This window comes from Pelodiscus sinensis, chromosome 4 (genome assembly GCF_049634645.1).
Source record: "Pelodiscus sinensis isolate JC-2024 chromosome 4, ASM4963464v1, whole genome shotgun sequence".
NCBI lineage: Eukaryota > Metazoa > Chordata > Testudines > Trionychidae > Pelodiscus > Pelodiscus sinensis.
The window spans coordinates 62156854-62183421 of record NC_134714.1 but is presented as its reverse complement, the minus strand read 5'-3'; the positions used below and the strand labels follow the sequence as shown (position 1 = coordinate 62183421).

Sequence of the window (26568 nt, the reverse complement as noted above, 5' to 3'; positions counted from 1 at the left end):
ACTAGCCTCTGTCCCAGCTGCTGTGGCCCTGGGGGGGCTCTTCCCCTATTGGCTGACTGGCGGGTACGTCACGTGGGGGGGCGGGGCTTCTATCAGCTGTTTGGGGGATGCCAGGAAGCAAGTGTATTTTGGAAACAATGCGGCGCGGCGGCGCCTGAGGCGGCAGCCTGGGGACTCCTCGCTCCGCCCGGGTTCGGCGCCCGCGCCCCTGCACCCTAACCCGCCCAGCGGCGCCCTGCCCTGCCTCAGGTAAGTGCCCGCCGGGCTGGGGGCTCCTGCCTGCCGCCTCCCCGCTGCGAGCATGGAGAGGAGCGCGCCCCATTTCTGCTGCGGGAGGCGCTCCCGGGCGGGCCCGTCAGGCGTCTCCTTTGCACCCCGTTCTCCCCGGCTCCTGTCATCCTCTTCCCGGAGGGTAAACCCTCCCCCTCCCCCTGCCTCCCCCGCACGGTCATGGCGGCAGCTCCCAGTCCCATCGGGCACTGACCTAGCTATCTGCCCCATGGCCAGTAGGGGCTGGAAGGGGGACGTGAATGAGGAGCCCTAGGGCGATGAGGAGAGAGTGAGCCTGTGGCAGCTTCTCTCTCTCTGGTGCTTCTTGGCTGGGCTCGGGGCCGAAAACGAGCCGTCCCGATTGCAGTAGTTTGTGCCATAGAGCCAGGTGTGTACTGGGAAGAGTCGGTACTTGCACGTCTATGTGTAGGGTTTGTAGTTGACCGGCTAGTGAGAGTGCCTTCAGTTCCGTTTCGTCTTGGTCTGGGAGACCCCCAACCTTCATCACTTCAAAGAGGAGAAGTCTGCTCTCTGCTGGTACCATTTAGTTCTAGTTCACTATGCAGTGACCCTCTCTCCCATCCAGGAAATGGCTTCCCCTGTTGGTATGGGGGGGGGGGGGGTTATATTGTCCCCAGCTGATCCTTGGTGACAAGTGTTTCATTCTGTTATCTGAGCTCATGAATCCCAAACTGGTGAAGGGGAATCTTCTCACTTGTGAAGTTACCTTCAACTGCAAGTGGCAGTCATTAGATTACTGGTAACTAAAGAGAAAAAGCTTTAGGGGGTAGCTGAGTTAGTCTGTACAGGATAAACTTAAAAAGGGGGAAAAAAGTTTCTCATGAAACCATATAGCTATATAGTTCATCCCCGGTCTGATGACAACATCTTAATGTTGTTTTATATCCTTCCATTGTACTGTCTCTGCAGCTGCATTCTAGTCTGGTAAAACAAGCCCCTCCTACCATCAGAAAAATATTTGCACTGTCCTCAGTTACTCCTAGGACTACCTGTTTGCCCAAGTTTTCATAATGGTGCCCATCATCATGGTATTTGAGCATTTCCCAAAAGATTTACTTAAAAAAAAATCCTCTTCAGTTGGGTTTCCTCAACCTGATGTGGTGTGATTAATTCCTTATAGTTTAGATTCATGCGAGTACCTGTTGAAAAAATACTCATGCCTCTTTGGCTAATTCAGTGTATTGCTCACAAAGCAATTATTCAGGCTCTTGCCAAAGGCAGAGACTTGAAAAATTGGTGATTTGCATAAATGTTCATGATCATAAAGAAAGATGTTAGGATTATTCCAAAGCATACTGCTTTTTGGAAACAGTTACCTGGTCCATGAAGTACCTGTATAAGATAGCATCCTGTACATACAATGCTGAGTACACTTGTGATGCTGCAAATTATGGTAGTGTTCAATAATCTAGATAATGTTTCCACTGTTGTATCTCTTCTGGGATTTAAAGTTTATGTTTAAATCCTGCTAACCTCAAACATTGTATTTAAGTCTTTTGTACATGTATAATTTTGCAGTACTTAAGCCCGCAAAGGGAAGGAAACGAAGGAAAAGAATATGGTAGTCCTAAACTTAGACCAGCCAATTTTGTTTTGGGAAGCAGGCATGCATGTATATGTTGAACCCTCCCTCTGTTTTTCCTGTCTGCTCCTCTTGAGAGTAGGCCTGCTACTGTGATGTATAAGAATTCCACTGTCATTATGCTGCCTTTCTCTGATAGCAGGTTTTCTTGTCCCAGGAGAATGCTTTAGGCAGATGTAAGGTATGATACTCCATGCATATGTGCACCACACTCATAAACAACTCTCACAAACTCTGTTTTGCTTGATGCCCCTCTTGCTGATAACTCTGTATATTTGTAGTTCTTGCATCTGAAGGAGTTAGTAAACATTATTTTGAGATGATGAAGAAATTAAGTGACTCTTACTATAGGTAATGCTCCAGATACATCAAACTTCTTGGTCTCAGGGCCTCAGAACAAAGCAGTAGCATACTTTGGCTCACCAGAATAGGATGCAGACTCAGATTTCTGACAGTTCTGAAGCTCCTTTTGTTAAATGTTTGGTCTGCCTAGTAAACTTCTTGGCTTTGGGGTTTGTCACATTTAGCCTTTTATACCAAATGTAACTGTAGTTCTGGCCATACATTTTAAATTATTTGCAGCTGTAACTTCTTCGTGAGAGTGGAAATTTTTATTTCTTCCTATCTGTGCATCACCTTTAGGACAATGGTGTCCTGAGTTCATATTTACACGGGGGGAGATACATCTGTGACCGAAGTACTGGATAGGTTATGTTAACAGTTGTCTTTTTATCTCCTTCAGGCCTACGATTCCTTTTACTAGTCTGCCATCCTGTTAAATTTTGTCAAAATCAGAGCAAGGGAGATGTGAAGAGTTGAATTTCACTTCCTTGTTGAAAACTGGGTAGAAATCCTGGGGATGGATCTTTTAGAAGACTGTCATCAGTTTGGGTTAGATGCACAGAGAATAGTAAGGGGTTGTCAGATTCATTGGCCGGGCTGCTTGTACTGACTCTGTGTTTGTGGGAGCTTGGGAGGTCTAAAAGAGTGCTCTTTTTGCCTGCTCTTAGGACATAATGGGGCTCAGGAATATACTTTGATATGTGTAAAAGCCCTACCTGAGATACTGATATCACCAAACACTTGTTGACTCCCTTAATTCTAGGGCAGGTGTCTCAAACTACTGACCCATGGGCCATACCCAGCTGCAGTGATTGTGCAATCTGGTCCTTGGTCTCCTGGTGGGCTGGGTGGGGGGGGCCCTCTGTTACCAGCCACAAGCCCCACCTCTTAATGCCCTTCCCCTCCCCGCCCCGTCAGGATCCCGTCCCTCCAAGGACATGGTTTTGGGATCACCAGGGGAGCCTGGTGTGATGTGAGGACAGTGGTCATGCCCCCCTCTGGCAGCAGGAGCTTCAGGGAAAGTGGAGCGAGTACACTTGTCCCAATGCACTCCCCATCCTCCTCAGCTCTTAGCGCTGTGGGAGCACAGCAGGGTACAACCGCTGCCACCACATGATGCCAGGCTCCCTCTGTGATCCCCAAAACTGTGTTCTTGGAGGGACAGGGTGCCAAGTGGGGGGAGAAGGCAGGGCAATAGTGGGAAGGGTTGGGTTTTGAGGGCTGGTAACAGACCGCCCTCCCAGCCCACCTGGGGGGGATTGTGCAATCATTCTGGCCAGGGTTGGCCTGTGGGCCAGGTGTTTGAGACCCTGTTCTAGGGTGAAATAAAGGAAGGGTTTTAGGGTGGATTGTGTAGTAATGAGGGGTACCTGAAGGTGGTGGGACTGCTTGAGTTTTGGGTATTTGTGTGGCTGGGTTGTGGGGAAAGGAAAGGGGTGTTTGGCAGAAGCAATGTTGCCAAGTCTTATGGTCTGATGGCAAGGCTCTTACTATTTGGTGCAACACAAAGGCTCTGAAATCAGAAACTTCCCAAAATGTGGGTTGAGGGTGGCTATGCATGTTAAAAAGTCCCTCTGTCTCACCATGTCTTTTTTTGGGGGGGGGTAGGGGAGGATGCTGTATTTTAAGACTTTGAACTATAGGTGGAGCCTTTTCGGCATGCTCAACTGTCTATTCAAGGGCTGCATAACTTGACCACAAGGCCTTAATTGTGTTTCTGATCTCTTCAGGCCATGGAGACTGGTTTTAGATGTGTGAGAGGAAAGAGCTTGGGTCTGGGAGAACTGTGTATTCCTTAATGGAATTGGTTGTGGGAAGGTTATTCAGGACTGCACTCTGGTTTTATCTTAGCCATTTTCACAGGCGTTCATTTGTTTCAGGAGCAATGGATCCCCCCAGCTACCTGGAAGAAGACTATTCTAGCCTGGACGGGCTGGACGATGACGTGTTTCACTCTGATGACTTTGGACTCACAGGTCAGCCTGGTGAGATGACTCCTACTGGCATTTTCACACAGAACCAATCGTACAGCTGCCTCCTGGGGAGGTTTCAACTGTTCCCACTCACACACTGCTGTGGTCCAGGTATCAGGCATGCTGAGCAGCAGGACAAGGCAACCCAAACACTCAGCCCATCCTCTTCCACTCAGGATGTCATGTTGCCATGTGGAGTCACTGAAGAGCCCCAGAGACTCTTCTATGGTAAGAGCACTGCAGCATCACTAGCTTTGCAGCAGGGAAAACTGGCCCTCAAGTGCTTCCCCACTTCCCCCACTGGACAAGAGAGGGCAACTTAATCTGCTGCTATTCTGCTGTACCACCAAGAAAGACAGCTCTCTCTGCTTCTCACGCTTGCCTACTCACTGCAGGAGTTGCTCACTGCTACTGCCACCCTTTAAATGCCAGCTCCCTTTTCCCCCGTTGTCCTTATAGGGCAGTTTAAGTTATTACTAGACACTTCAGCACTTAAGGCTGAGTCCCTTCCACAGGCTTCTGAGAATGATTTGGATGCTTCTCTTCACTCAATGTATATGCTGCCGATTTGTCTACAAAGAGTTAAACCTTCCCTTTCTCCAGGCTGCCCAGGTGAATCTTATGTGGATGGGACTGCATTAGTGTTGTCACTGCAGACACTGTAAACACAGAAGTTCAAATGGTGTGGGTCTTTTATTGGGCTCTGCAGAGAAAAAAGTTGTCAACTATGTAACGTGAACAACCAGTTTTTCAGTAGTAAAGTGGTAATTGACAGGTTGCCAGGCCTCTTGGCCTAAATTTCTATTAAAGCTGAATTGGAGAAATGAATCATTCCTGACTGATTTTCAGGTTATACAATTAAAACAAAAAGCAACAACTTCCTTCCCCCATCAGCTTTGAGTCACATTCTACTTTTAGATCCTTGCATGTGGCACCTGTAAAAACGAAGAACCGGGTGTCCCAAGGTGAAACTTTGGCCCTTAATGCTGGGCTGTTGCGAGTGTTGCCTGATTTGGAAGGTGCAGCAAAAGTTAATGCCAAGATATTTTTGATGTTTAGGACCTAGGTCCCTCCTGCTTAAGTGTAAGACTGTCATTCCAACTAAAATCTCAATGCTGACTGAACTATAAACAAGCTAGATCCATGTGTGAGAGCTTTCCCTATCTTAATGTGGTTTCTTTCTTTCAGGTCGTTCGGTTATGGAAGGAACATAATGCACTCTGTTTGATCAATGTAAATCTACTTAAAGCTCCAAGTGAATGTTTTACTGAATACTTAGTGTGATTAGTCATTGTTTAGGCTGCAGAAACTGGACTTTAGCCTGAGTCAGAAGTTTGCAATCACACATCTCTTCCTTCATAATGTGTAACAGTCAGAAAGGGAACCAGGCTTAATGCTGGGAGATCAAGGCAACGCGCCTTCTCATCTCTAATGTCTTGCAGGGAATGCTGGGTACCGTTTACATGAACCCCCAGTTGGCTTCGCATTGAATCCGCACCTCCAAGAGGAGCCTCGGGAAGGTCACCAGGAAGCCCGGGCTGAGGTTCAGATTGCACGGAAGTTACAGTGCATAGCAGACCAGTTCCACAGGCTCCACATACAGAGGGTAGGAGCTCTTTCTGGGGGACGGGGAGAAAAGGATTTGGTTATACAGGCATTGCATCCAGGACAGAAGCATTTGCCTCAGCTGACCCTTTACCTCTTATTTTCTGTGTATTTATTGTCTGTGCTGAATACACACTTGGGCCACTCTGGTGTTGCTAGGGTCTGCACTGCACGCCAGCACTACTTGGTGATTACCATATTTTGGCAGTCGTCTTCACAGCAGCTGTGTGACACCATTCTGCTTTGCCTTCCAGTCTCTAAGTAGTCTCTGCTCATCCGGGGTTTAGAATTGGCACATCCAAAGTGCAGCCCAGCATTGTCCTCATCTTCGATGTGGAGGAAGTTAGCAGAGTGCTCAGATGTAACATGCAATGCCTCAACTAGATTTGAGCAGACTTCCACTCACCTCAAAGAGTGCCACATGCTGGGAGCTGAAGCTGCTGATGCCATCCAGTGGGCTTCAGAGGGTGAACGAGTGTTTCTTCACCCCAGTAGAGTCTATTAAAGGTGGGCGCTGCTTCAGTTTTACTCCTTAGGTGAGGAACTTAGCTCCTGGCGAGTTGCTGGGATGACCCTTGGTTGGGCAAAGTTTGGGTGCACTTAACTTACGGAAATGAAGGGTCCCAAAGCTTTCTTCTCATGACCCAACAGCAGAATTGCTAAAGCGAATGTTAGAGAGAGATCAGCCATCTTTCACATTTCTTTAGTTATCTGGACTGGAGGATGTCATTCTGACATCAGAAATACCATAACTCAAGTTATTTTTGTGAGTTGTTTGTTTTTTCTCCCCCTTCTAAATGGTACTGTCTTGCAACTGTCCTGGAAGCCTTACTGACTGTAGTTAGCTTCTTACAGCAAAGGGAAGGTTAACAATCTTGCTGTCAGGAGTCCTGAAGGGAAGCAGTGGAACTGGTTGTAACTTGACCCTTTCCATCTGGGGAGTGTAGCTATCCAATGTCTTTGTCAGGGAAATGTGTCCAAGAATGCCCCCCTCTCCAAACCCAATAGAAAACCTTGGCTTGTCCGTTCCCTCTCTCCCAGGCAAGAAGTGTGTGCTGCTATGGCACTGAGAGAGCCATGCGACTGACTGCAGTGCAGAACAGGCGTGGGGGACTGACGGAGCCAGGAGAATAGAATTGAATCCTGTGTCAGCCAAGCATGTGGGAGAGTTAGTAAACAAAAGCATTCGCCTGCACTACCAGCTTATGTGGCCTGCCAAGGAGGAGTTCCTGTGTCTTTGTTTGAACTGGAAGAACAGACCATTGTAAAGGAGAGGGAGCTGTTGAACCATTTAAAAAACAAAACCAAAAAACAGGTGTGAAAAATCATAGCTAGTGGTTCTGCAGGACTTGATGCTGGGATAGGTATTCATATTTAGAACTGCTCAGGGATTCTTTTTCTTGAGTGTGTGTGTGGGGGGGGGGGGAGTAAAGAGCCCTCATGTTAATGTGGAGCTGTGCTTTGGGTCACATAGGACACTAAAATCCTATTGTGCCAATGCATTCTCTTCCTTGCTGACTCTGCATGGAATACTTCCTTTGACTGTTGGTACAATTCTCCAAAACAGCGTTGTACAATGGCTCTTCCATGTCTGCTGTTTAAAAGGGCAGTTGGTGGCCAGAGGCACGTGAACTGGTTTATGATGGGCTGTGGTTTGTCTTTTGGGCAGGAGCAGTCTCTGGGAATAGGAAACCTGAGCTGCCATTTGTCTGTAAAGCTCCTATCTTGCTGTGAAACTAATCTTTGTCATATTCAGGTTTTTTATGCCTTCATTTGGTGCAGACATATATTCAAATAAAATGATTGCATCTTCATCCTCAGTACAGAGATAGAACAATGGTGTAACATTATGTAGCACACTTCATGGCTCTACTCTGAAAAGTGTTTTTCAAATGTGGGCTACTTTTAAAAAGTATTTCCACATGCAGGCATTGCTGCTTGGGATTGTTATGGTCTGTCCAGGGTTCTGCAGGGCCCTTTTCAAACTATGCATGGGATATTTAGCTCACTTCTCACTCTTATATACCCACAGTGCCCTCCACCTGTTTGAGTCTCCATGCCTTCTAGTAATCTCCCCTCTCACCCCCAAAAGCCCCCACCATGTGCCAAGAAGCCAGGAGGTGGAGCTAAAACACAACTTTCTGTGTGCAGGAGAGCCATCGGAGATCTCTACTCTGGCTTACTGGCAGTAGATTAGACATAAATGAAAATTTTGGGATGTTGGTAGGTTGGTTGCATGCATATATCCTGTACAGCTTTTGTGTGAGCACCTAAATGCCTTAAATCTGAATTTTACCTGCTGTGATAGCTCCATAAAACACGTAAGGCATTTCCCATTGAAAAGACATTGAGGCTACATCTACGCTGTGGAGCCTTCTATGTCTTAAGAGCAAGCCCATTATATCAAAATATATCAGGCTCACTATTCCAATGTCCCTGTAAACTTCATTGCATGAGGGATAAGGGATATTTTGGAATAGTGCTTTATTTCTAAATTTGGTGCTGTGTAGACAGCACCAAATTTTGAAATAAAATCAAAATAAGCTACGCAATTTGAGTAACAAAAATTGCGTAGCTTTTTTCAAGATAAGGGTGCCATTGTAGACGCACCCTTACTGAATAGGCTGCAATTTTGTGGGGGGCCAGTTTTATTCCATCCTTTCCTCATCCCTTAAATCTAACATTGGCTACTGTGCGCAACTATAAGATCATGTCACAAAAGGTAAAATTGTCTCTCTAAAAATAAAGACCTGGTAGCTCAGGACAGTTCTGGGCTTTAATCCAAGTGGAGCCACTGACTTGCTACATGTCCGCAGACAAGTTTCTTAACCTCTTTCTGCTCCAATCAACTCAGCTGGAAGACTGGGTTAAAAAAAGCAGAACCTCAATGAGAACCAGATGCTGAATCAGAGCTGAGCTGTCATGGGTAAATAAGTACATTACAACCAGCAAGAAAACCCCCTTCAGACGGTGTGCGTTAGGTGTGCTGACCATGTTCAGAAAGCTATGGGATCCAGCAATAGAAATTTATTGCTACCCTATGTGGAAATTCCCCATGCAGTTCAGCAAATTGTCTTGATGGAATTGTGAGCAAGAAAAAGGTGATTGGCCTGCACTGGCCCTGTGTTTGAAATGTTTAGGACTAGATTCACATTGTTTGTGGTCAGGTTTCTGGAAATTAGCCAATTCCAGTACAATTAAAACCAGCAAAATAAATTCTTCCTTCAGAAAAATTTCCACTTGAAAGTGAAACTTGTCATGTTCTGCATATGTTTTTTTTCTTATACAAATTCATCAGCTGAAGCATCTATCATTTTGGGTCATCCTTCCATTAGGGAATCTATGGTTTGTTTAAGATACTACAGTATAGGTTGTAGGCACAAGGACATTGACCAAAATTTATCTATCTCTTTCTGCATCACACTTGTCTGTGGGTTTGTTTGCCTTTTTTGGGAGGCGGGGGGTGGGGTGGGAAGAGAATGAGCTAAACATTTTTCATAAAAAATCCTGATATGTCAAAACCAAACAGTTCTGGGTCATTTTCAACAAATTTCCCATTTGGGGATTTTTTTTTTTTCAAAAGTTACCAAATTGTCAAAACATTCTGTTACACTTTCAAAATGAAGAAGTCCAGTTTTGGTTCAAAATGACTTTTTAAAGTAATGTAATGTATAGTATTGAAAACATTGAAATTAAAACATTTTAATTTTCTCAAAATCCTTCAAAATAATTTGATATGTTTGGGGGGTGGGTGAGTTTTTTGTCTTTTATTTTGCAAACATTTGAGACTTCCACTTTGTCTTGATGGGAGAAATTGTAGACCTCTCAAATTCTCTTGGGATGGAAAATCTGTTTCCTGCTATGTTCTAGTTACCAGTGAAGCAGTGAGTAGGGGTAAGAAAAGGCCTAGCTGTGGGGAAAATTGGGAGTTCTACATAACCAACTGCAGCAAAAGTTTAGCTTGGGATAAAAAGGGTGTAGGGGATGTCCTAGCAATGAGATTGCAACCTACATATATGGTGGTTTTCCCACAGACAAGGATTAGATAAAAGAATAGTGCAGAACACCTCAAACTGTAGGATGAATTTTAAAAAGTGGAGGAAATAACTAGGGGGACAGATGTTTTAATGTTAATTCTGGCCAACTGAGAGGAATTGGTTGCAAATCTGAAGCAGAAAGGCAACTTGGGTAAAGTGATTATGAAATGATAGATTTAATGATTCAAAAAAAGGCAGCTGCAGAATAAGGACAATAGACTTGAAAATAGAGGACTTTAATGAACTCAGAGAACTGTTAAGTAAGGTCCCATGGAAGGAAAATCTAAAGGGATAAAGGAGTTCTGGAGAGCTGGCAATTTCTCAAAAAGACAATATTAAATGCACTGCTGCCAAGTATTCTGATGAAAAGGAAAGATAGGAAGAAGAGGAAGAGGCCAATATGGTTCCATCAGGAGACCTTTAATATTTCCAAAAAGTGCAAACATGGAATAATTGCAAAAGAAGAGTGCAAAAGAACAGCTCAAGCATATAGGGACAAAGTCAGAAAGGCTAAGGCACACAATGAGTTACACCTAAGAAGGGGTATTACAGGCAATAAGAAAGAGGTTCTTTAAATACATTAAGAGGAAGAAAAAAATGAGGGTAAGTGTAGGTCCTTTTCTTGGCAAGGAAGCAAAGCTGTTAATTGGCGACATCAGGAAAACTGAGATGTTAATCTATTTTGCCTCAATCTTGATTTAAAAAGTTCATAGTGGTCGATACTCAATACACTATTAACAAGGAGGAAGGAATGCAAACCAAAATAGGGATAACAGGTTAAATAAGCTAAAATATTAAAGTCAGCAGACCCTTATGAAATTCACAATGAGATCCTTAAGGAAATATCTGAAACCATCTGAGAATGCTAGCTATTATCTTTGGGAATTCATGGAGGATGGGTGAGAAGGGAGAGACACAAACATAGTGCCTATCTTTTAGATAGGGGGCCAAAGAGGCCTAGAAACATACTGGAACAAATTATTTTAAATAATCAACTTGTAAGCACTTGGAGAATAATAAAGTTATTAAGGAATAGCCAACAGGGATTTGACCAGAACAAATAATCCAAAACCAGCCTAATTTCTTTGTGACGGTTACTCGTCCAGTGGATGGAAGGGGTGGTAGACATGATAAATCTTGATCTTTAGTAAGGCTTTTGACAAAGCCATATGTGATAGTCTCATAAGTAAACTAAGGACATGCAGTCTAGATTAAATTACTGTAAGGTGGGTGTATAACTGGTTGATAGACCACACACAAAGCACTTTGCTGTCAAACTGAAATGTCATTTGTAATGGAGTTTTGCAAGGTTAGTTCTGAGTCTCAGACTAGTAAATATTTTCATTAATAACTTGGATAATGGAGTGTAGTGTGTGCTTATAAAATGTATAGATGAGACAAAACTGCTTGCATACCATTGTGAGGACAGGATTATAATTAAAAATTATTTTGACAAATTAGAAAATTGGTCTTAAAACATCAAGATGAAATTCAATGAATACAAGTGCAAAATACTACACCTAGAAAGGTAAAATCAACTGCACAACTCCATTTGGGGAATAACTGGCTAGTATTACCAAAAAGGATATGGGGGTTACTGTGGATAAACAGAATGAGTTGGCAATGTGATACAGTTCAAAAAAGGGCAAATATCCTGGGGTGTAATAGCAATGTCATATGTAAGACACAAGCAATAATTCTGCTCTACTCAACACTGGTAAGGGCTCTGCTGGAGTACTGTGTTCAGTTCTGGGTGCCACGTTTTAGGAAGGATGTGTACAAAGTGGAGAGAGTCCAGAGGAGATCAACAAAGATCAGAAAAGGTTTAGAGCCTGGCCTATTAGAAAAGCTTAAAAAAATGACTCTGGGCATAAACAGTCTTGAGAAAAGAAGACTGAGTGGGGACTTCATAAGTCTTCATAGATATGCTAAGGACTGTTACAAAAAGGATGTGATCAATTGTTTTCCATATCTGCTGAAGATAGGGCAAGGAGATATGAGTTTAATCTGCTGCAAGGGAGATTTAGATTAAGTATTAGGAATATCTGACTAACTGTTGTAGTTAAGCTCTGGAACATGCTTCTAAAGGAAGTTGGAGAATCCCCATCGCTGGTGTTTTTTAAGAACAGGTTGGACAAACACCTGTTAGGGATGGTCTAGAGATTTACTTGGTCCTGCCTCACTGCAGAAATCTGGAATTGACCTCTCAAAGTTCATTCTAGCCATAGGAGTCAACAGACTTTTGGGGTCCTGGGCATGGTGAGGGCTGCAGCTCCATGCTCCCAGAAAGGGAGTGGCCTTAGGTGGAAAGGGCGGTGCTGGAAGTAGCCAGCCCTCATTTATGATTGCTCTCTGAGCTGTCTGGAGTGCATCACGGGGGGGGGGGGGTGGTTTCTGGCAGTGATTTAAAGGGCACTTACCATCTTGCTTCCCCCCACCCCCACCATTGGTGATCCTGGTTCCTGCCCTATGTTTCTATGATTGTATAACCAGTGCAGGATACCTCAAATGATGTGGGATAAATTGCACTGCATTGCCAACAACTTTTTTTGTGATAAATTACTTGCAATGCTTTTTGTGCTGCCACAGGATCTCCGGGCACTTCATAACCTGCAGTGCAGCCCTTTTAAGAGTCAAAACACCACTCCTGGCAGAGCCGGCCCAAGCTACTGGCTGACCGGGCTACTGCCCAGGGTGCCCCATTTAGGGGGCACTGTGTGGGGCTGCCGGACTGGGCAGGGGTGGGGCCGCGAATGCACCGGGCGCCTGAGATCCGGGGACAGGGCCATGCATGTGTCAGACTCCTGGGGGCAGCACCACACTCCCGGGGCGCAGGAATGGCTCGGGCTGGCCCTGCTACTGGGGACAACAAATACCAGTTACTCAGCACTTTTCTGCCATTACTGCCCTGTGGCATGTGAAATGCAGTTATTTCTTACTCTCAAAGTAATAATATTCCATTTTACAAATGGGGAAGGTAAGAAACAGAAGTTATAACTGCAGAGTGACAGAAGAGCAGATTAGTGACTAGCACCCAAAAGCCCTGATTCTGATCCCTTGCTCTGACTGCTAGATCACGCTGCAATCTCACTGTAGCTGGAGGGATGCTTGGGCTGATATTAATAATAGAGGGAAAGGGGTGTATATTTGTGTGTTGTATGTGAATAAAACTGGTGGAGAGACAAGAAAGTGAGAAACTTAAACTGTAAGTTACTTTAGCAGTATGGAAGAAAATATCCTATTATCTTTTAGTAACTATTCCTGTCATTGGCAAAGGGACCTTGAATTATTTACAAACTTTTTTTTTTAACTCTATGTACGGTCCCTTTAAAGCAGCAGGGCAGCTTTTATTCACCCCCATCAGGTTGTGTGATGTAACACAACCCCATGATGAAAGGGAGCTGCACCTCTGGCAACACAATGAAAAGTCTCTGGAGCAGACAGCTTCCCCTCATAGGAGGGCTCGCAACTTCCAAGAGCGAGAAGGGAAAGGTTCAGAGAGTGTGCGTGAGAGATGGGTCAGTTCAGCCGTGTTTGCTCTGCGGCCAGCTCTGTTTATATCACTGTCTATATTTAGCCTCTGAGTCATCAGAACTGCTGACAAGAAGCTGAACTACCCACAGGCTCCAGTCAGTGCTGCACCTGATTGCTTGTCTTTGTGTGTTTCCAGTGGATGGGGGGCTGTTGCTCTGTTCAAAGTCCACTTCATTTCAGTCTTCTCTGGTGTTTTCTTTCTTTCAGTAGATACAAAAGGTTACTTTTACTCCTCTTCTAATTAATCTCCGTATCTAGAAATAGGGAGAGTAGATCTGCTGCCTCTTCCTAGTGCCTTCATCAGATACTGAAACGTCTTTGTAACTTCACCCTTTGTGAGGAAGGGGCCTGTATAAAACAAACATCAGGAGGACCCTGATGCATACACAGTAATACAGATTATGAGCAAAGTAAATCTAGGAAAGAGGGCTCTCTAGACTCTAATAGCTAATCGTTAAGGCCTGAGTTAAGCCAAACTTATGATACACAGCACCAGGTTTCCAAATGGGTGGCTTGTTTTGTTTCATCCCCACATCAATGAAAGGTTTTATTCCAATCCGTTAATAAATTTAGTTCTAAGTAAACTGGAAAATCTGCCTGCACTTTGACTGAAATTCTCCAAGGGAGAGGGAATGCTCTGAGGATACGGAGAGCAAAGGCAGATTGAGCAGGCAGCACCGCACATGCTAGACTGGAATACTTTGCCAGATAAATTTCCCACATCTCCTAGGGTTCAGTTTGAGGTGGGAGTGTTGGTAGGAATGTAAAATTTTGATTAATTGGCTAATCAAATAGTCAATGCAATTTGCATTGACTATTTGATTAGCGATAAGGATGCCTTCACCTTTTGGCTGTGTCTAGACTGGAAAGTTTTTCTGCAAATGCAGCTGCTTTTGCTGAAAAACTTGCCAGCTGTCTACACTGGCTGCTTGAATTTCCGCAAGAACTGACTTCCTACTGTCTGAAATCAGTGCTTCTTGCAGAAATCCTATGCTGCTCCCGTTCGGGCAAAAGTCCTTTTGCGCAAAGCTTTTGCGCAAAAGGGCCAGTGTAGACCGCTCAGCCCAGTGTAGATAGCAAAAATGGCGATCAGGGCTCTTTTGCGGAAAAGCGTGTCTAGATTGGCACAGACGCTTTTCCGCAAAAAGTGCTTTTGCGGAAAAGCGTCCGTGCCAATCTAGATGCTCTTTTCCACAAATGCTTTTAACAGAAAACTTTTCCGTTAAAAGCATTTGCAGAAAATCATGTCAGTCTAGACGTAGCCTTAAAGTGTAGCAACAGCCACAGAGCACTGTGGGGAGTACAGGGCCAGCAGGGGACACAAGCAGTTCCCCGCTGGCCCTGTGCTCCCCATGGCATTTCAAAGCTGCAGTGCTGCATGGAGCCTGGAGTCAGCAGAGGGGTCCGCACAGTGCTACCACTCTGAAGCACCCCCTCCTCATCGCCTCCCCCCCCCCCCCCCCTGTTGCTTCTTTCTGATAAAGGCAGCAAGGGGGGAGGGAAGTGACTAGTCGACAAGCGTGTTGACTGTCCAATAAGCATTTGCTTATTGCAGGGGTTCTCAAACTTTGTGATACCTCAACCCCCTTCTAAGTTGCTCGTGACCCCCCGGGGGATCAGGACCCACAGTTTGAGAAACGCGGGCTTATCGAATAGTCAACTAGTTGTTCACATCCCTAAGTGTTAGTCCTTAGCTGACACTCCTTGTCAGGGAAGAGGCTTAGGGAGGATTTTGAACCCTCCAACTGATAAAGAGCATCTTGTAAAGGAATCCTGTCCCAAGCCATATAGATGATAGGGTCTCAAGGACTATCTGTGTAAAGCAGCAGCAGATGGAAAAATCCCATGACTCTTGAAGGGCCTTTATTCTCCCTCTGCCCTGAATGGAAAACAACTAAATAACCTCAGCGGGTTGCAAAAGATAGGAAACACTGTGGCCTGGGAAAGTGCTGGCCAGCAGTTGCCCTTTCCAGGTTGAAAGTCAGTTGTTGCCATGAGTGTTTGTCTGCTTCCACTTCCTGTAGGCTCAGTTGAAAGAGGAAGGCACACGGTGGTGTTTGTTTTGAGTTAGAAAAACTTTGAGAAATGATTCACCTGCCAAACCTTCCCACAGGCTGGAGAATGTATCTTTTTAATAATAGTTTCCTGCCACTCCTGGAATCCCCTTTGTGGTGGGCATTATTGCTCTTTCTGCCACTGTCCTGCAGCTGAGGGTCTCTTCAACTCATCTCTGTGTCTCCTTCATCTGCAGCATTCTGATCCCTCAAATGTTTGGTGGCTTTCTCTAGATGTTGACAAAGTGGTTTCTTATTTGGGCATCATAGGAGTCAGTGCTTCTGAGTAGGGCTGTCAAGTGATTAAAAAAATTAATTGTGAATAATCGCTGCGGTGGCGTTTCAAAGGGGCAGCACCGCAGGAGCCCGGGGTCAACTGGAGTCCCCACCTGACCCCAGGTTCCATGCAGCGTTGCCTCTTTGAAGTGCCGGAGCAGCATTTCAAAGGGGCAGCGCAACGCGGAGCCGGAGATCAACTGATCTCCAGCTCTGCATTTCACTTCCCCTTTGAAGTGCCACTCCAGCGCATCAAAGGGGCAGCGCTGCACGGAGCCTGGGGTCAGCTGGGGACTCCAGTTGATCCCAGGCTCCTAATGCCCTTCTCCTTTGAAGCGCCGGGGCGGCACTTCAAAGGGGCAGTGCAGCATTAACATGTTAATCCTGTCCTGCATTAATCGCAGGCATTAACACAGATAAATTGACAGATCTATCTTGCCTTCCTTTCAGAAATGTTGTGTTTAATTTAGATGGAGTAAGTGGGGCAAATGTCCCAGTCACTGTCCTATATTAAGCAGTGTTGAAGGTTCAGGGTAGGGATGTTATAATTAGATTAATCAACTATTCAATTAGTCAGTAAGGGCACTTTGAAATGTAGCAAGAGCCTGCACAGCTGTTGCTACATTTCAAAGATGGAAGTGCTGCTGCATGGAGCCTGCAGCCAGTGGGGACCCGCTAGCCCCAAGCTCCATGTAGTGCTTCCGCTTTAAAATGTACAAGAGTCCCCACTTTCTCCTCCCTTTAACCGGAAAGAGTTTTAGAAGGGAAAACCCTGTCTAACAGTCTTAGAGCAGTGGTTCTCAAACTTTTTTTTTTATTTGCAGACCCCTTTGGATACCGATTATCTATAGAATTGAATTCTGTTCCATCAGTTTTCAGTCTTTCGCAGGCCAATTAGACATTATCTGCAGAGCCGCAGCAGTGGGGGTCCACAGGCTGAGGACCACTGTTTCAGATGGTATCTGAGATGGGAATGACTGTCTGGGCTGAGGGGTGGAGGAGGCAGAGTACTGAATTGAGACAGCAGTAACTCCCAACAGTTCCAACCTATTGTTAAAGTCCTGTCGTAGTGTATCACAGGCAGTGGTTGGGATTCAGTTGGTGCTGGTAGAGGTGGCAGTGTCCTCTGGGTTCCTCTCTGGCTCGGTCTGGTCAAGACATTTTTCAGAACATGGGTAACAAAGGCTTGGGTTTGGTGGGACTGGCAACCATGATGATGGAGCTCACTCCTGTAACCTTCATCTGTTCTTTATTTCTCCCACAAAGTGCCTTTCTTCATGGAACCAAAAGGGATGATCAGTGAAATACCTCATCCCTTCATGATCTGGTCCACCAATTAAGCCTAATATATGATCTGCCAATTTTGATTAATTTCTCGGTGCACATTTTCTTGTTTCCCAAGGGTGATTTAACACAAACCCTGAGTTACATTACTTGCCCTTTTTGTTCAGGTTGTCATCTTGTCTCTTTTTCATGCCTTTTCCCATCAACATTTATTAATATAGGTTATTGTGACAATTCATTAACTGTCACATACAGCCGGTCCCCAACTTACGAATGCATCGACTTATGACCATCTTCCCATTAACCCCATTACAGCTGGTCCCCGACTTACGAACACACCATCCGCACTTATAAACAGCGCGGCTGTGTGTAAAAGCATGTATTTCCGACTTACAAACAAATCAAGTTACGACCAGGTGTTTGGAACGTAACCCGTTCGTAAGTTGGGGACTGGCTGTAGTCGTTACAGTTGAGTGCATAATTAGAGTAAACTTGCAGGCAGTAAAAATTACAGTAAATTTGCAATTATCACAACCTAATCCTATTCTGAATGTGACCGCTAAAGACTGGAGCTCTTAAATCAATCCATTATCTCTCTCACATTATTTTTATCTTTTTTAGGTGTATTATTCCCTAGTCATTAGACGTCCAGGAGATTGCAACGTGACTTAATTTGTCCCTTGCCCTCACTTTTTCCAGCTGAGACATCAACCATGATGTCTGTTGCCTGGACAACATGATTTCCCAGTGTTACTAAACTCAGATCTGTTTTATAATAGCACAAATGTGCCTCTAGTCACCTGGCACTAACTAGCTTTCAGCAGTGAGTCAATAACTGCTCATCATTTGCTAGTGTTTTTTGTTTCTTTGCAAGAAGTAGCAACTTATTACTAAGATTTGTATTGTTAAAGTGAGACTAATATCCCTAGACACACATCCACTCGTGTTCCTGTGCAGTGTTGCCTCTTATGGCCAAATCTTGGTTCTGCTGATTTCAACAAGAGTTTGGCCACTGACAGTAATGGGAACAGAATTTGGTCTTTGAAGAACATCATGGGGTAAGAACTATGTAACAAAGCAGAGAGAGACTGACACCCATGCTGTGAACAAAGCTACATTCTGTTATACAAAGGTCCCACCAATGGTACAGTGAATATATATACCCTCTATATAGAAATGTATGTGTATGACTATTTGTTTTGTAAGGAGGGAATCTGCAGCTGCTCCTCCAGCAGGAAGAAAATAAGACCCTTAATCTCAGCCACTACTACTTCACAGCTACTACCTGTGATTCTGGGAGCTAAATCCAAATAGACACATTTTGCCTTTGTGTACTACGTCCCCCAAAATCATCTTGAGCCACAGATACTCTGCCCTTGTGTACATATGAATAAAAGTGGTTTGACACAATAACTGGAATGCTGATTGGTTGGTGACAGTTTTATATGTATGAGACATATCACTTATTGTACACAATGTCCAACACCCAGTAGGAATATTGATTATCGAAAACATCTGTTGCCAGTTCTTGCCCCTATTCCATTTTTGGCACAGTTCCTCCTTCCCATCATGACTCTTATGTTCTTTATTAACTTGTTTATGTAGTGGCATCCTGGCTGATACAAGCACAGTTCTGGGAATGGGATTTAGGGTTGTTAGCTGACTGTTGCTGTATAGGGCATTTTTCTTGTAAAATTAGCTTTCTTGTGACTTACTGAAACATCCATGTTAACAGCTTGGACAGAGAGTCTCGTAAGGATATCCTCCTTAACAGGCTGCAGCTACTGCAGGAAGCTGTTTCGTGTGCCTCAAACTTTGTCACTTACTAACTTACTGTAGTTTACAAGTCTAGTCTGCTTTAGTCACAGGCTCCTTCCTTTCTAGAGTCATTAGCAATTTATACTTCCCTAATATTTTCTCCCACAGTAACATTACAAAATGAATTACTTTTGGCAGGGATACTGTGGGCTAGAATCATCCCTGGAAAGACTATAAATCTGCACCACGAGGTAGTGATGGGTGAATCTCAAGGCTGTGACTTTGATACTTGAGCGAGTCTCTTGTGTCTGAGAAATCCGACTGGAAATCTCATGAACTGGCTCTCCTGATATTTCTGGTCCTTTCTGGCAGGCAAGCAATACCTTGGAAAAAATCCTCTCTTGCGATATTTGAGTATTTTGCTCCCAGTCCTGGCTGAGGCATGTCTGGGAAAAATTACTTGAACTTACTGAAACTTTCAAGAAGGTCCTGTTCAGGTTTAGGTAAGTTCTTTTTCTGAACTGGCTTTTCTGTGCTTATGCTGAGACTGTCTGTCATCTTCCCTCCATGACTCTTGTCTCTCCGTTAAATTGATTTTTATCTGATATGTCCTGTTAGTGACTGAGAGAGCACTGCTCCTGAATCTGACTAAATAGGAAAGAGGCAGTGAGATATAGAGCAGTGGGACTTTAGAGACCTGGATTCTGTTCTTAGCTCAGTTGATGGTGTGCTGGGTAGCCTTGGTCAAATCACTTCACCTCTCTGTGCCTTTCATGTACCCATATGTGAATTGGGAATAAGGATACCAGCCTTCTTTATAACACTGTGAGAGCTGTTGATGAAAAGCTAGGTGGTCGTGTTTAACTCAAATGTGTGTCAATGAAAGCAAATCAAGAACAGTGTGTGGATAAAATAACTTCCTTGCTTAATCATGGTCACCAGCTATCCAGTGAGGTTTTCCAAGGTAGAAAAGACCTGAATTTCCGATATATTAAAAAGTACGTAGGAAAAGCCACTTTTGGTGTGGGAGGATTCTTTATCCATCATAAAGCAAAAACACAGATTTCCTTCCGAAGTCTGCCTATTGAACTTCAGGAAAGATCAACATTTAGAAACCTAATATATTGCATGAGACACTCAAAGCAACCTCCTTACCTACTAACCATTTGCCTTCAAATAAATATATAGCAGGATAAATTGCGTGCACTTTAATGCATCTCTTTTCTCCCTACATGTCTCAAAATAAGCACTTTGACAAATGTCACGTGAGCAGATGGGTAAGAAGTTCCACCAGTTAAGCTACTATGTTTCAAATTTTCAAATTTATTTTTAAGATTATTTAAGGCCATCTTAAGATTTCTTAAAGACTAGCCTGTTTGGTCACAAATACAATGAAGTAATAAATCTTGTTGAACATGTGAAGTTGCCTGCATTTCCTTTGGAGCATCCATTGTGTTTGCACTAGTTCTCTCCCATAGTTTGCTAAGCAGTGAGGATGGGGGAAATCTATACACTGCAGTATACACTGTCAAGAGTCTTGGTTGCACATGCATGTCAGAGCAGGTTCTGAAATGTGGCTTGGAGTAGGGAAAGAAAGAGCGTGAGTGATCTCCAAAGTCTCTGACAAAAAGGAGTGTATGGCTAGTTACAACAATAAAGGGAAACCAAAAGCATCTCCCTTCTTTAAGAGCATTTTTAAGGGTTCACTGTACCACTAACCAACTCTAGAGGATATCAATGTCAGGAGTTGTGTGGGGGGAATGGTTGTTCTCACCTGTGAATGTGACCATGCCCTGGGACAGTTTGCTTGAGGGTAGTAAACCTCAGGTTGTTTGGAACAGGTGACAGGCTTCAGAATGGCTGCTCTGGGTCATGCTCTGAACAGAAAGATGTTGGAACATTGTAATTAGAACAGTGTAAACCCTCCTAAATCTGTGGACACATTTAAGTCTTGTGGACTAAGGATGTTAGAGTAGAACCATTTAAGCGATAAGCTGATGTTTATCGGTTAATGGTCTTGATTACACTCAGCCGACTCTCAGGGAGGTGGCTTGCTGCGGCAGGGTAGCGAAGCCTCCTCCTCAGGAGGCAGGTGGGCAAGAGCTGCCCTCTCTGCTCCTGGGGAGGAGGCTTTGCTGCTGCAGTGAAACCTCCTCTCTGGGAGCCGGGCCAGCAGAGGCTGGTGGCCCTGTTCCCGGGGAGACTTTACCGAGGGCTCTGCAGCATAAAGCTAAGCTTATAACGTTTCCAAGGCCTAATTTGACTGCATTTGAGGTTCATGTTGTACCTTTTCTGCAGGTCAGTCTCTGGAAATTATGAGCACAATTTAAAGAGTTTATTGGAGTGTTTTGTTTCTCTTGAAACAATTTTAATATGCAAACTACAGGTAAGACTTTTTTTCTTTATCCAGTTCATAATTATGTGGCAAAAACTTTGCAATCATGTGGATCTGCCCTGTTGAACTAATCTAAATTGAAACACCTTGTTCATATAACATGCTTCAGTACTCTGTCATGCACCCATGTGCTAAGGTGAAGTCACTGTAAAGCAGCCTTCTATTCCCTGTCTGCTGGGGATTTTTTTTTTTTTAACAGCCACTAACCTGGCTTAACAAATAGGGAATTCTGGATGAGAAAACAAGAACTGGTCTTTTAATTGAGGATTGGTAAGGGATGTGAAATACTATCCCACACTGTGCAATGTAAAGAGAAACCCACCTGTTTGAATGAGATGCCATTTAAAGAACAAGAAGGTGGGGGCATAATGGAGAACACTTTCACCAAGATGATTGCACATAACAAAAGAGGGGACAGCATTCCTTCCCAGAAGCAGCATTATGTGGGCTGATGTTCCCCCTGAAACTTAACGTCCAAATATCATTTCTAGACAATGGAACCTGAAATAACCTTTTGCTTTGCTTTTTCTTTTTTCTTGTTCTCTTTTCTTTTCTTTTTTGTAAGTATGTTCTTGCTTAAGGTTTAATTGGCTCCAGTCGGTAGGAAAGGGCTCCAAGGCTGATTATTTATGGCTTACTGTCAAAAGTAGCTATAAAAAGGGCAGTATTATCTTGGAGATGCTGGGAAGGAAAATGTGATGGGGGGAGGGAGTGGGGGAGTGTGTGTGTGCACGAGTGTTTTCTTGTACTGGATGAAATCAGAGTTTTGCTGCCTCAGCAGTGTGGTTTAAATTGAAGATTAACCCTTTGACCTTCACGGTGTCAAATCGCTTACAGATGGATCACCAGTTACTTTTTTTTTTCACTTTTGGGGTGAAGAAGGGGGGTAACTTTTTTTTTTTTTTAAGAAAGTTGTTTGTTCATGCAGCTGGAGCTTTTGAGAGGCTCAGAAGCCAATCTGATTAAAACCAGCACTTGGCTAAACTCTGCAAAATCCTGCAAGCAAAAAAAGGTTTAATCCCCTTGTGCACAATGCATAAGGGTCTGCTCTTTTTTTTATAATGTTAGAGCTATAATTATTTCTGGAGAACTTATCATTCTCCCCACCCCCTACCTCTTTTTTCCCCCCTTGTTGTGCTGATGGGATTAAAGTGTCTGCTCTTGAAAAGTAACTGAGTTTTTATTGGAAAAGATAAGTAGTAGGTTGCAATTATAAAATATAAATAACCTTGTTTCAATTATTCTCCTTTACAGCATCAGCAGAACAGAAATCAAGTGTGGTGGCAGATCCTTCTTTTCCTACATAACTTGGCCTTAAATGTGGAGGCGAACAGGAACCACATAGGTCAGAGGTGAGATCCCTCCACCTGTTCCAGGTCACATCCAGTCTGCAGGGAGCACTGAACAAACACTGGTCTGGGGAAAAGAGACACGCACACCGCCGGCCGGATGTGAGGACTCTGTCTAACTCTTATTTGTCTTCAAGGTTTTTGGGGGTTTTTTTTTGTTTGTTTGTTTTTTGAGGACTCTTCTTTACTGCTTCCTGCCTGATGAGGCTGGAAGCTCTTGTCCAACACTGTTGAAGGAAAGTCTTAAAATTTGGATGTGTTTGGTAAAGCTTGCTGCTGATTCCCCAAATCAGTAACCTCTATGCAAGTGTGGCAGGTAGTAGATTAACAGGTTCCTCTGCTCTGGGTTTTTTTGTTGTTTTTTTTTTATTGATAGAATGCAGCATTTTGTAATTTTGGCTGCTTGTTAATGATGGTGTCTGGGACTGATGGCTCTAAATGTGTTTTGGGCAACTTCCAGATTGAGACATTTGACTCCTCTATGGGATAACTTTGAAAAAAAGTTTTTTGGAAACAATTACAGTTAAAGTAGCTTATGTACAGCAGCAGGTGGGTCACTGTTTATTTTCCTGCATTTTATTACCAGGGAGACATGTAAAAATCTAGTTTTGTTTAATGACTTGACTGCCCTAAATTTGACATTCTTCACATGAAGTTGCTCTTGCCACCAACAGATGAAATCGTTTCTATTAGAAGAAGAGTCTTCAGAATCTTTCAGAAGATGTTGGCGACTCTTCAGTGTGTTTATACAAAGAACTGTGTGGTTCTGAACACCATATACTGTCCCCATAAACTGTGTGGTTCTGAACACCATATACTGTCCCCATAAACTAGGATAGAGCTCTTAAAGATGAAGCCTCATTCTTCTGAAATTGTTAATCTGTATATTTTTGTTAGTGCTCTGGTGTTTTGTTTGTTTTTTCTCCTTCCTATCATGTGGGCTGTTAAGAAGATTCAGATCCCAGGCATCTGATATGTTTGCTTCATGATTTGACTAGGAGATCAGTTAGTAATTACTTTGAACCCATACATTGCAGGTTTGTACAAGTGATTGGACTATTATTCTAATGATTAATACTGGAAGTTGGTATTAGTGTACACTGATGACAGAAATATTACTTGGAGTGATAGCTAATTGTCATTGACTTGTGACTGTTCTGGCCTTTTAAAATCTGTTTGGCTGCCACTCATGGAATGGAGAGGGAAACTACCTATCCAAAAAAGGTTGGTTTAGTTAGTATTTCAGGCTCCATAAACAAAGGGAAAAAAGGGTATATAGCCTCTGCTGTCCACAGACTGTTTCCATACTTGCCCAGAACTAGTTCTAAATCACAAATTATAAAACTAACACTAGGAAAAATCTTTCTGGACAGTTGCCCTTCAGTCCTGCTACAGCTGTCAACACAGAGGGATTCTGGGCCTCCTGGTCTGCTTTGAAGCCTAATGAACAGTAAAGCAGCCTTGTGCTGGAAGAGAAGTTTTCTTGCACATTTTCCTTCCCCCTCCATGTTTTTCCTCTTCCCTTCTTTTTTTGGAGGGGGGAGGGGTGTCCTTCTTTAAGCCTGTTTCCATCTCTGATATTTGTAATTATCCAGTTTCTATGTATCCTCAGTGCCCCTATTAAAGTGCCTGCTAATGATTTGTAGCACATATTTGTATTTGGATGATTTCCCTCTATTTCTCAATCCCATCGCTTAACTGGCATTCTGCTTTTTCATGGCGGGAGTTGCCTAGTCCTCTCAACTCCAGCTCCCAGGTCATTCTTAGCTCTGCTGTGATCTTTCAATACCCATAGGGTTCCTCATGCAAATGACCCCCACCCCAGCTAAAACTATATTATGCAGAGTAATGTGTTCCTCTGGGATGGTCAGCAGTTCAGAACAATGATTCCTAAATTAGCTGTGTTTCTTTTTACTTAAGCATGTGCACTGCGGAGTTACCCAGTGGGAGATAAGTGGTACCTGTCTTCGATTACTCTGCAGCAGTAGTAGAAGCTGCTCTCTATTTACTGAAATATTTTCCGTGGCTCTGCAAAGCAGAGTGATTTGTGGGATGTTATAATTGGAGAATTGGGTTATAAATAGGAAGCAGTCCTGAGGGGTGAGGGAAGGGCACACTGAATTGAGGGGATTGACGCCTCAGAATCTAGACGAGCTTGCATAGAGCCCTCTTAAAACTGAAGGTGTAGGCTTCTCAATAGGGATGTAAAATTTTGATTTTTTGGCTAATCGAATAGCTGATGCAATTTGTATCAACTATTCAATTAGTAGATAAGGGCGCTTCTGCCTTTGAAATGTGGCAACAGCCCCAGGGCTGTTGCCACACTTCAAAGGCGAAAATGCTGCGGGGAGACAGGGCCAGCAGGCAACTCAAGTAGTCCCCGCTGGCCATGGGCTCCGTGCGGCATTTCAAAGCAGCAGCACTGCAGGGGGCCCAGAGTGAGCGGGTGAGTTCCCAGCTGACCCCAGGCTCTACATGGTGCTGCCGATTTGAAATACTGCGTGCAGCCCGACCCCAGCTGGCCCTAGGCTGCAAGCAGCATTTTAAAGCAGCAGCACCATGTGGATCCCGGGGTCTGGCCCCAGGTTCCACGCAGCACTGCTGCTTTGTAGCACCTCCTCCTCCCGCTCCCTTCCCCCCCCCCCCCCCGCTGTCTCTTTATGACAGAGGCAGCAAAGGGGGGGGGAGTGACTAGCCTACTAGTCATTCACATCCCTACTTCTTAAGGAAGGTCTTGAGGGAAGAGGAGGGGAACTTTAGAGTCTGCAGTGAGGAAGGAATGAAATGAAGTATGGCAGACACATTGGTAATGTACATTCATTTCCCTACTGATTGGCTGAAAACCTTTCATTCATCAGAGGGGTCAGATTAATAACTAACAGCCTTATGAAGTGTGTAAAAATGGAGCAAGCCCATCTAACTTTAGAACACTAAATGGTCATCGTATCAAGAAATCAAACGTCACCTTTCTTCCTTAAATTGCAGCCTAATTAGTTAAACCAAGAAGCAAATAAATCTCCCTGGACTCCTTAGCCAACCACAATAGATATGTAAGCTGGAAAAGCAAGTCTGGTATAATCACTTAATGATGCTCTGTCCTCACTAGCTTATTCTATAATATCACCCTTCTTACTGGGGAGAATAAATTGCTAAAATAGTTTTGTAGGTCATCTAACTGTACAGAATCATTTGCTTCATGAGAGATGAGCCTTTCCTGGCTATGATGTCCACTGGTAGCAGTGGATTTATCAAAACTGTCTATTTCAAGGTCTTAAATGAGGTTTGGCAACCATGATGCTTCTCTAACATCTCATATTTGCATGTCTTGGAGAAAGAAACCAAGGTTCTATCAACCCTAAACCCAAGGATTTTAATTTGCTTCTTTTATGTCCACGGGGATTTTGCTATTGAGTTCAATGGGAGCAGGATTTGGTTACTACTTAACATCTCATCTTCTTCAGGAAACAATGGATTATGTAGAGTTTTCTTGTTCCTTTGCCAAGCCGTATGGTTATGTTGCCCTCAGGTGCACTGTTTTTTCATACATTCTGTCTAAGCAGGGCTCTCTTCAGTATGTACTTCTTTTGAGAAAATCCTCCGCTCAAAGGCCTGGTCTGCCCTACAATGGAAGTTCGAATTAAGATGTGCAACTCCAGCTACGTTAATTACATAGCTGGAGTTGATGTCTCAAATCATGCTTCCATGCCGTCCACACAGCAGGAGGCCAATGGAAGCAAACACTCCCTTCAGCTTCCCTTATTCCTCACAAAAGGAGGCGTACTAGACGCTGGCCGGAGCTGCCCTCAGCATTCAATTTATGGGTCTATACTAGACCCACTAAATCAAACGCCACAAGATTGACATCTGGTGCTTCCCCTCATCTGCTTAGGATAGACGTGGCCAATGTACTTATTACAGTATGACCACAGTTAGAAATATGTGGATCAATTAGGGAAATATTTTCAGGTAGGCCTAAATCTGATGAGGGGAGGGGCAACTCTTGAATGATTTAATAGGTTTGCCTTGGTGAAATGGGGAGGTTTCAGTTTTCAGCTCCTTTTTAATACACTCAAGTGCTAGTGAAGTGT

At 43.9% G+C, this 26568-nt stretch overlaps 1 protein-coding gene and 1 long non-coding RNA gene across 6 annotated transcripts in view; one reads left to right on the top strand and one right to left on the bottom strand.

Annotated features, from left to right (window-relative positions):
* Window positions 1–89: 89 nt before the first annotated feature.
* BMF (Bcl2 modifying factor) lies at window positions 90–24130 on the top strand. 2 transcript variants are annotated; one of them, XM_075927081.1, is made up of 5 exons: window positions 91–249; window positions 4096–4416; window positions 5631–5794; window positions 22386–22483; window positions 23155–24130. In XM_075927081.1, exons 2-5 carry the CDS (start codon window positions 4101–4103, stop codon window positions 23156–23158), a joined length of 582 nt encoding a protein of 193 aa, XP_075783196.1. In that variant the 5' UTR covers window positions 91–249; window positions 4096–4100; the 3' UTR covers window positions 23159–24130. The 2 variants fall into 2 exon arrangements, with proteins under 2 accessions (XP_006128708.1, XP_075783196.1); XM_006128646.4 differs by lacking the exons at window positions 22386–22483; window positions 23155–24130 and adding an exon at window positions 6835–7616 and having other exon boundaries at window positions 90–249.
* The window catches only part of LOC112546720 (uncharacterized), a 96834-nt gene continuing 83868 nt past the window's right edge, over window positions 13603–26568 (bottom strand). For 3 of the 4 annotated variants that reach the window (XR_012903430.1, XR_012903429.1, XR_003090435.2), the window contains 2 exons: window positions 20511–20613; window positions 15588–15710 (listed from right to left, as the gene is read on the bottom strand). This is a non-coding gene — a long non-coding RNA (uncharacterized LOC112546720). Of the gene's footprint in view, window positions 13740–15587; window positions 15711–20510; window positions 20614–26568 lie in introns of those variants that run through there. The other variant, XR_012903431.1, reaches the window with a different exon arrangement.

What these genes read in the sequence shown, in the direction of transcription:
- BMF (XM_075927081.1), top strand. Translation starts at nt 4,101, where the DNA reads ATGGATCCCCCCAGCTACCTGGAAGAAGACTATTCTAGCCTGGACGGG. An exon ending in GCCCCAGAGACTCTTCTATG is followed by an intron (nt 4,417 to 5,630) that starts GTAAGAGCACTG and finishes AATGTCTTGCAG; the next exon opens with GGAATGCTGGGTACCGTTTA. An exon ending in ACAGGCTCCACATACAGAGG is followed by an intron (nt 5,795 to 22,385) that starts GTAGGAGCTCTT and finishes TCTCCTTTACAG; the next exon opens with CATCAGCAGAACAGAAATCA.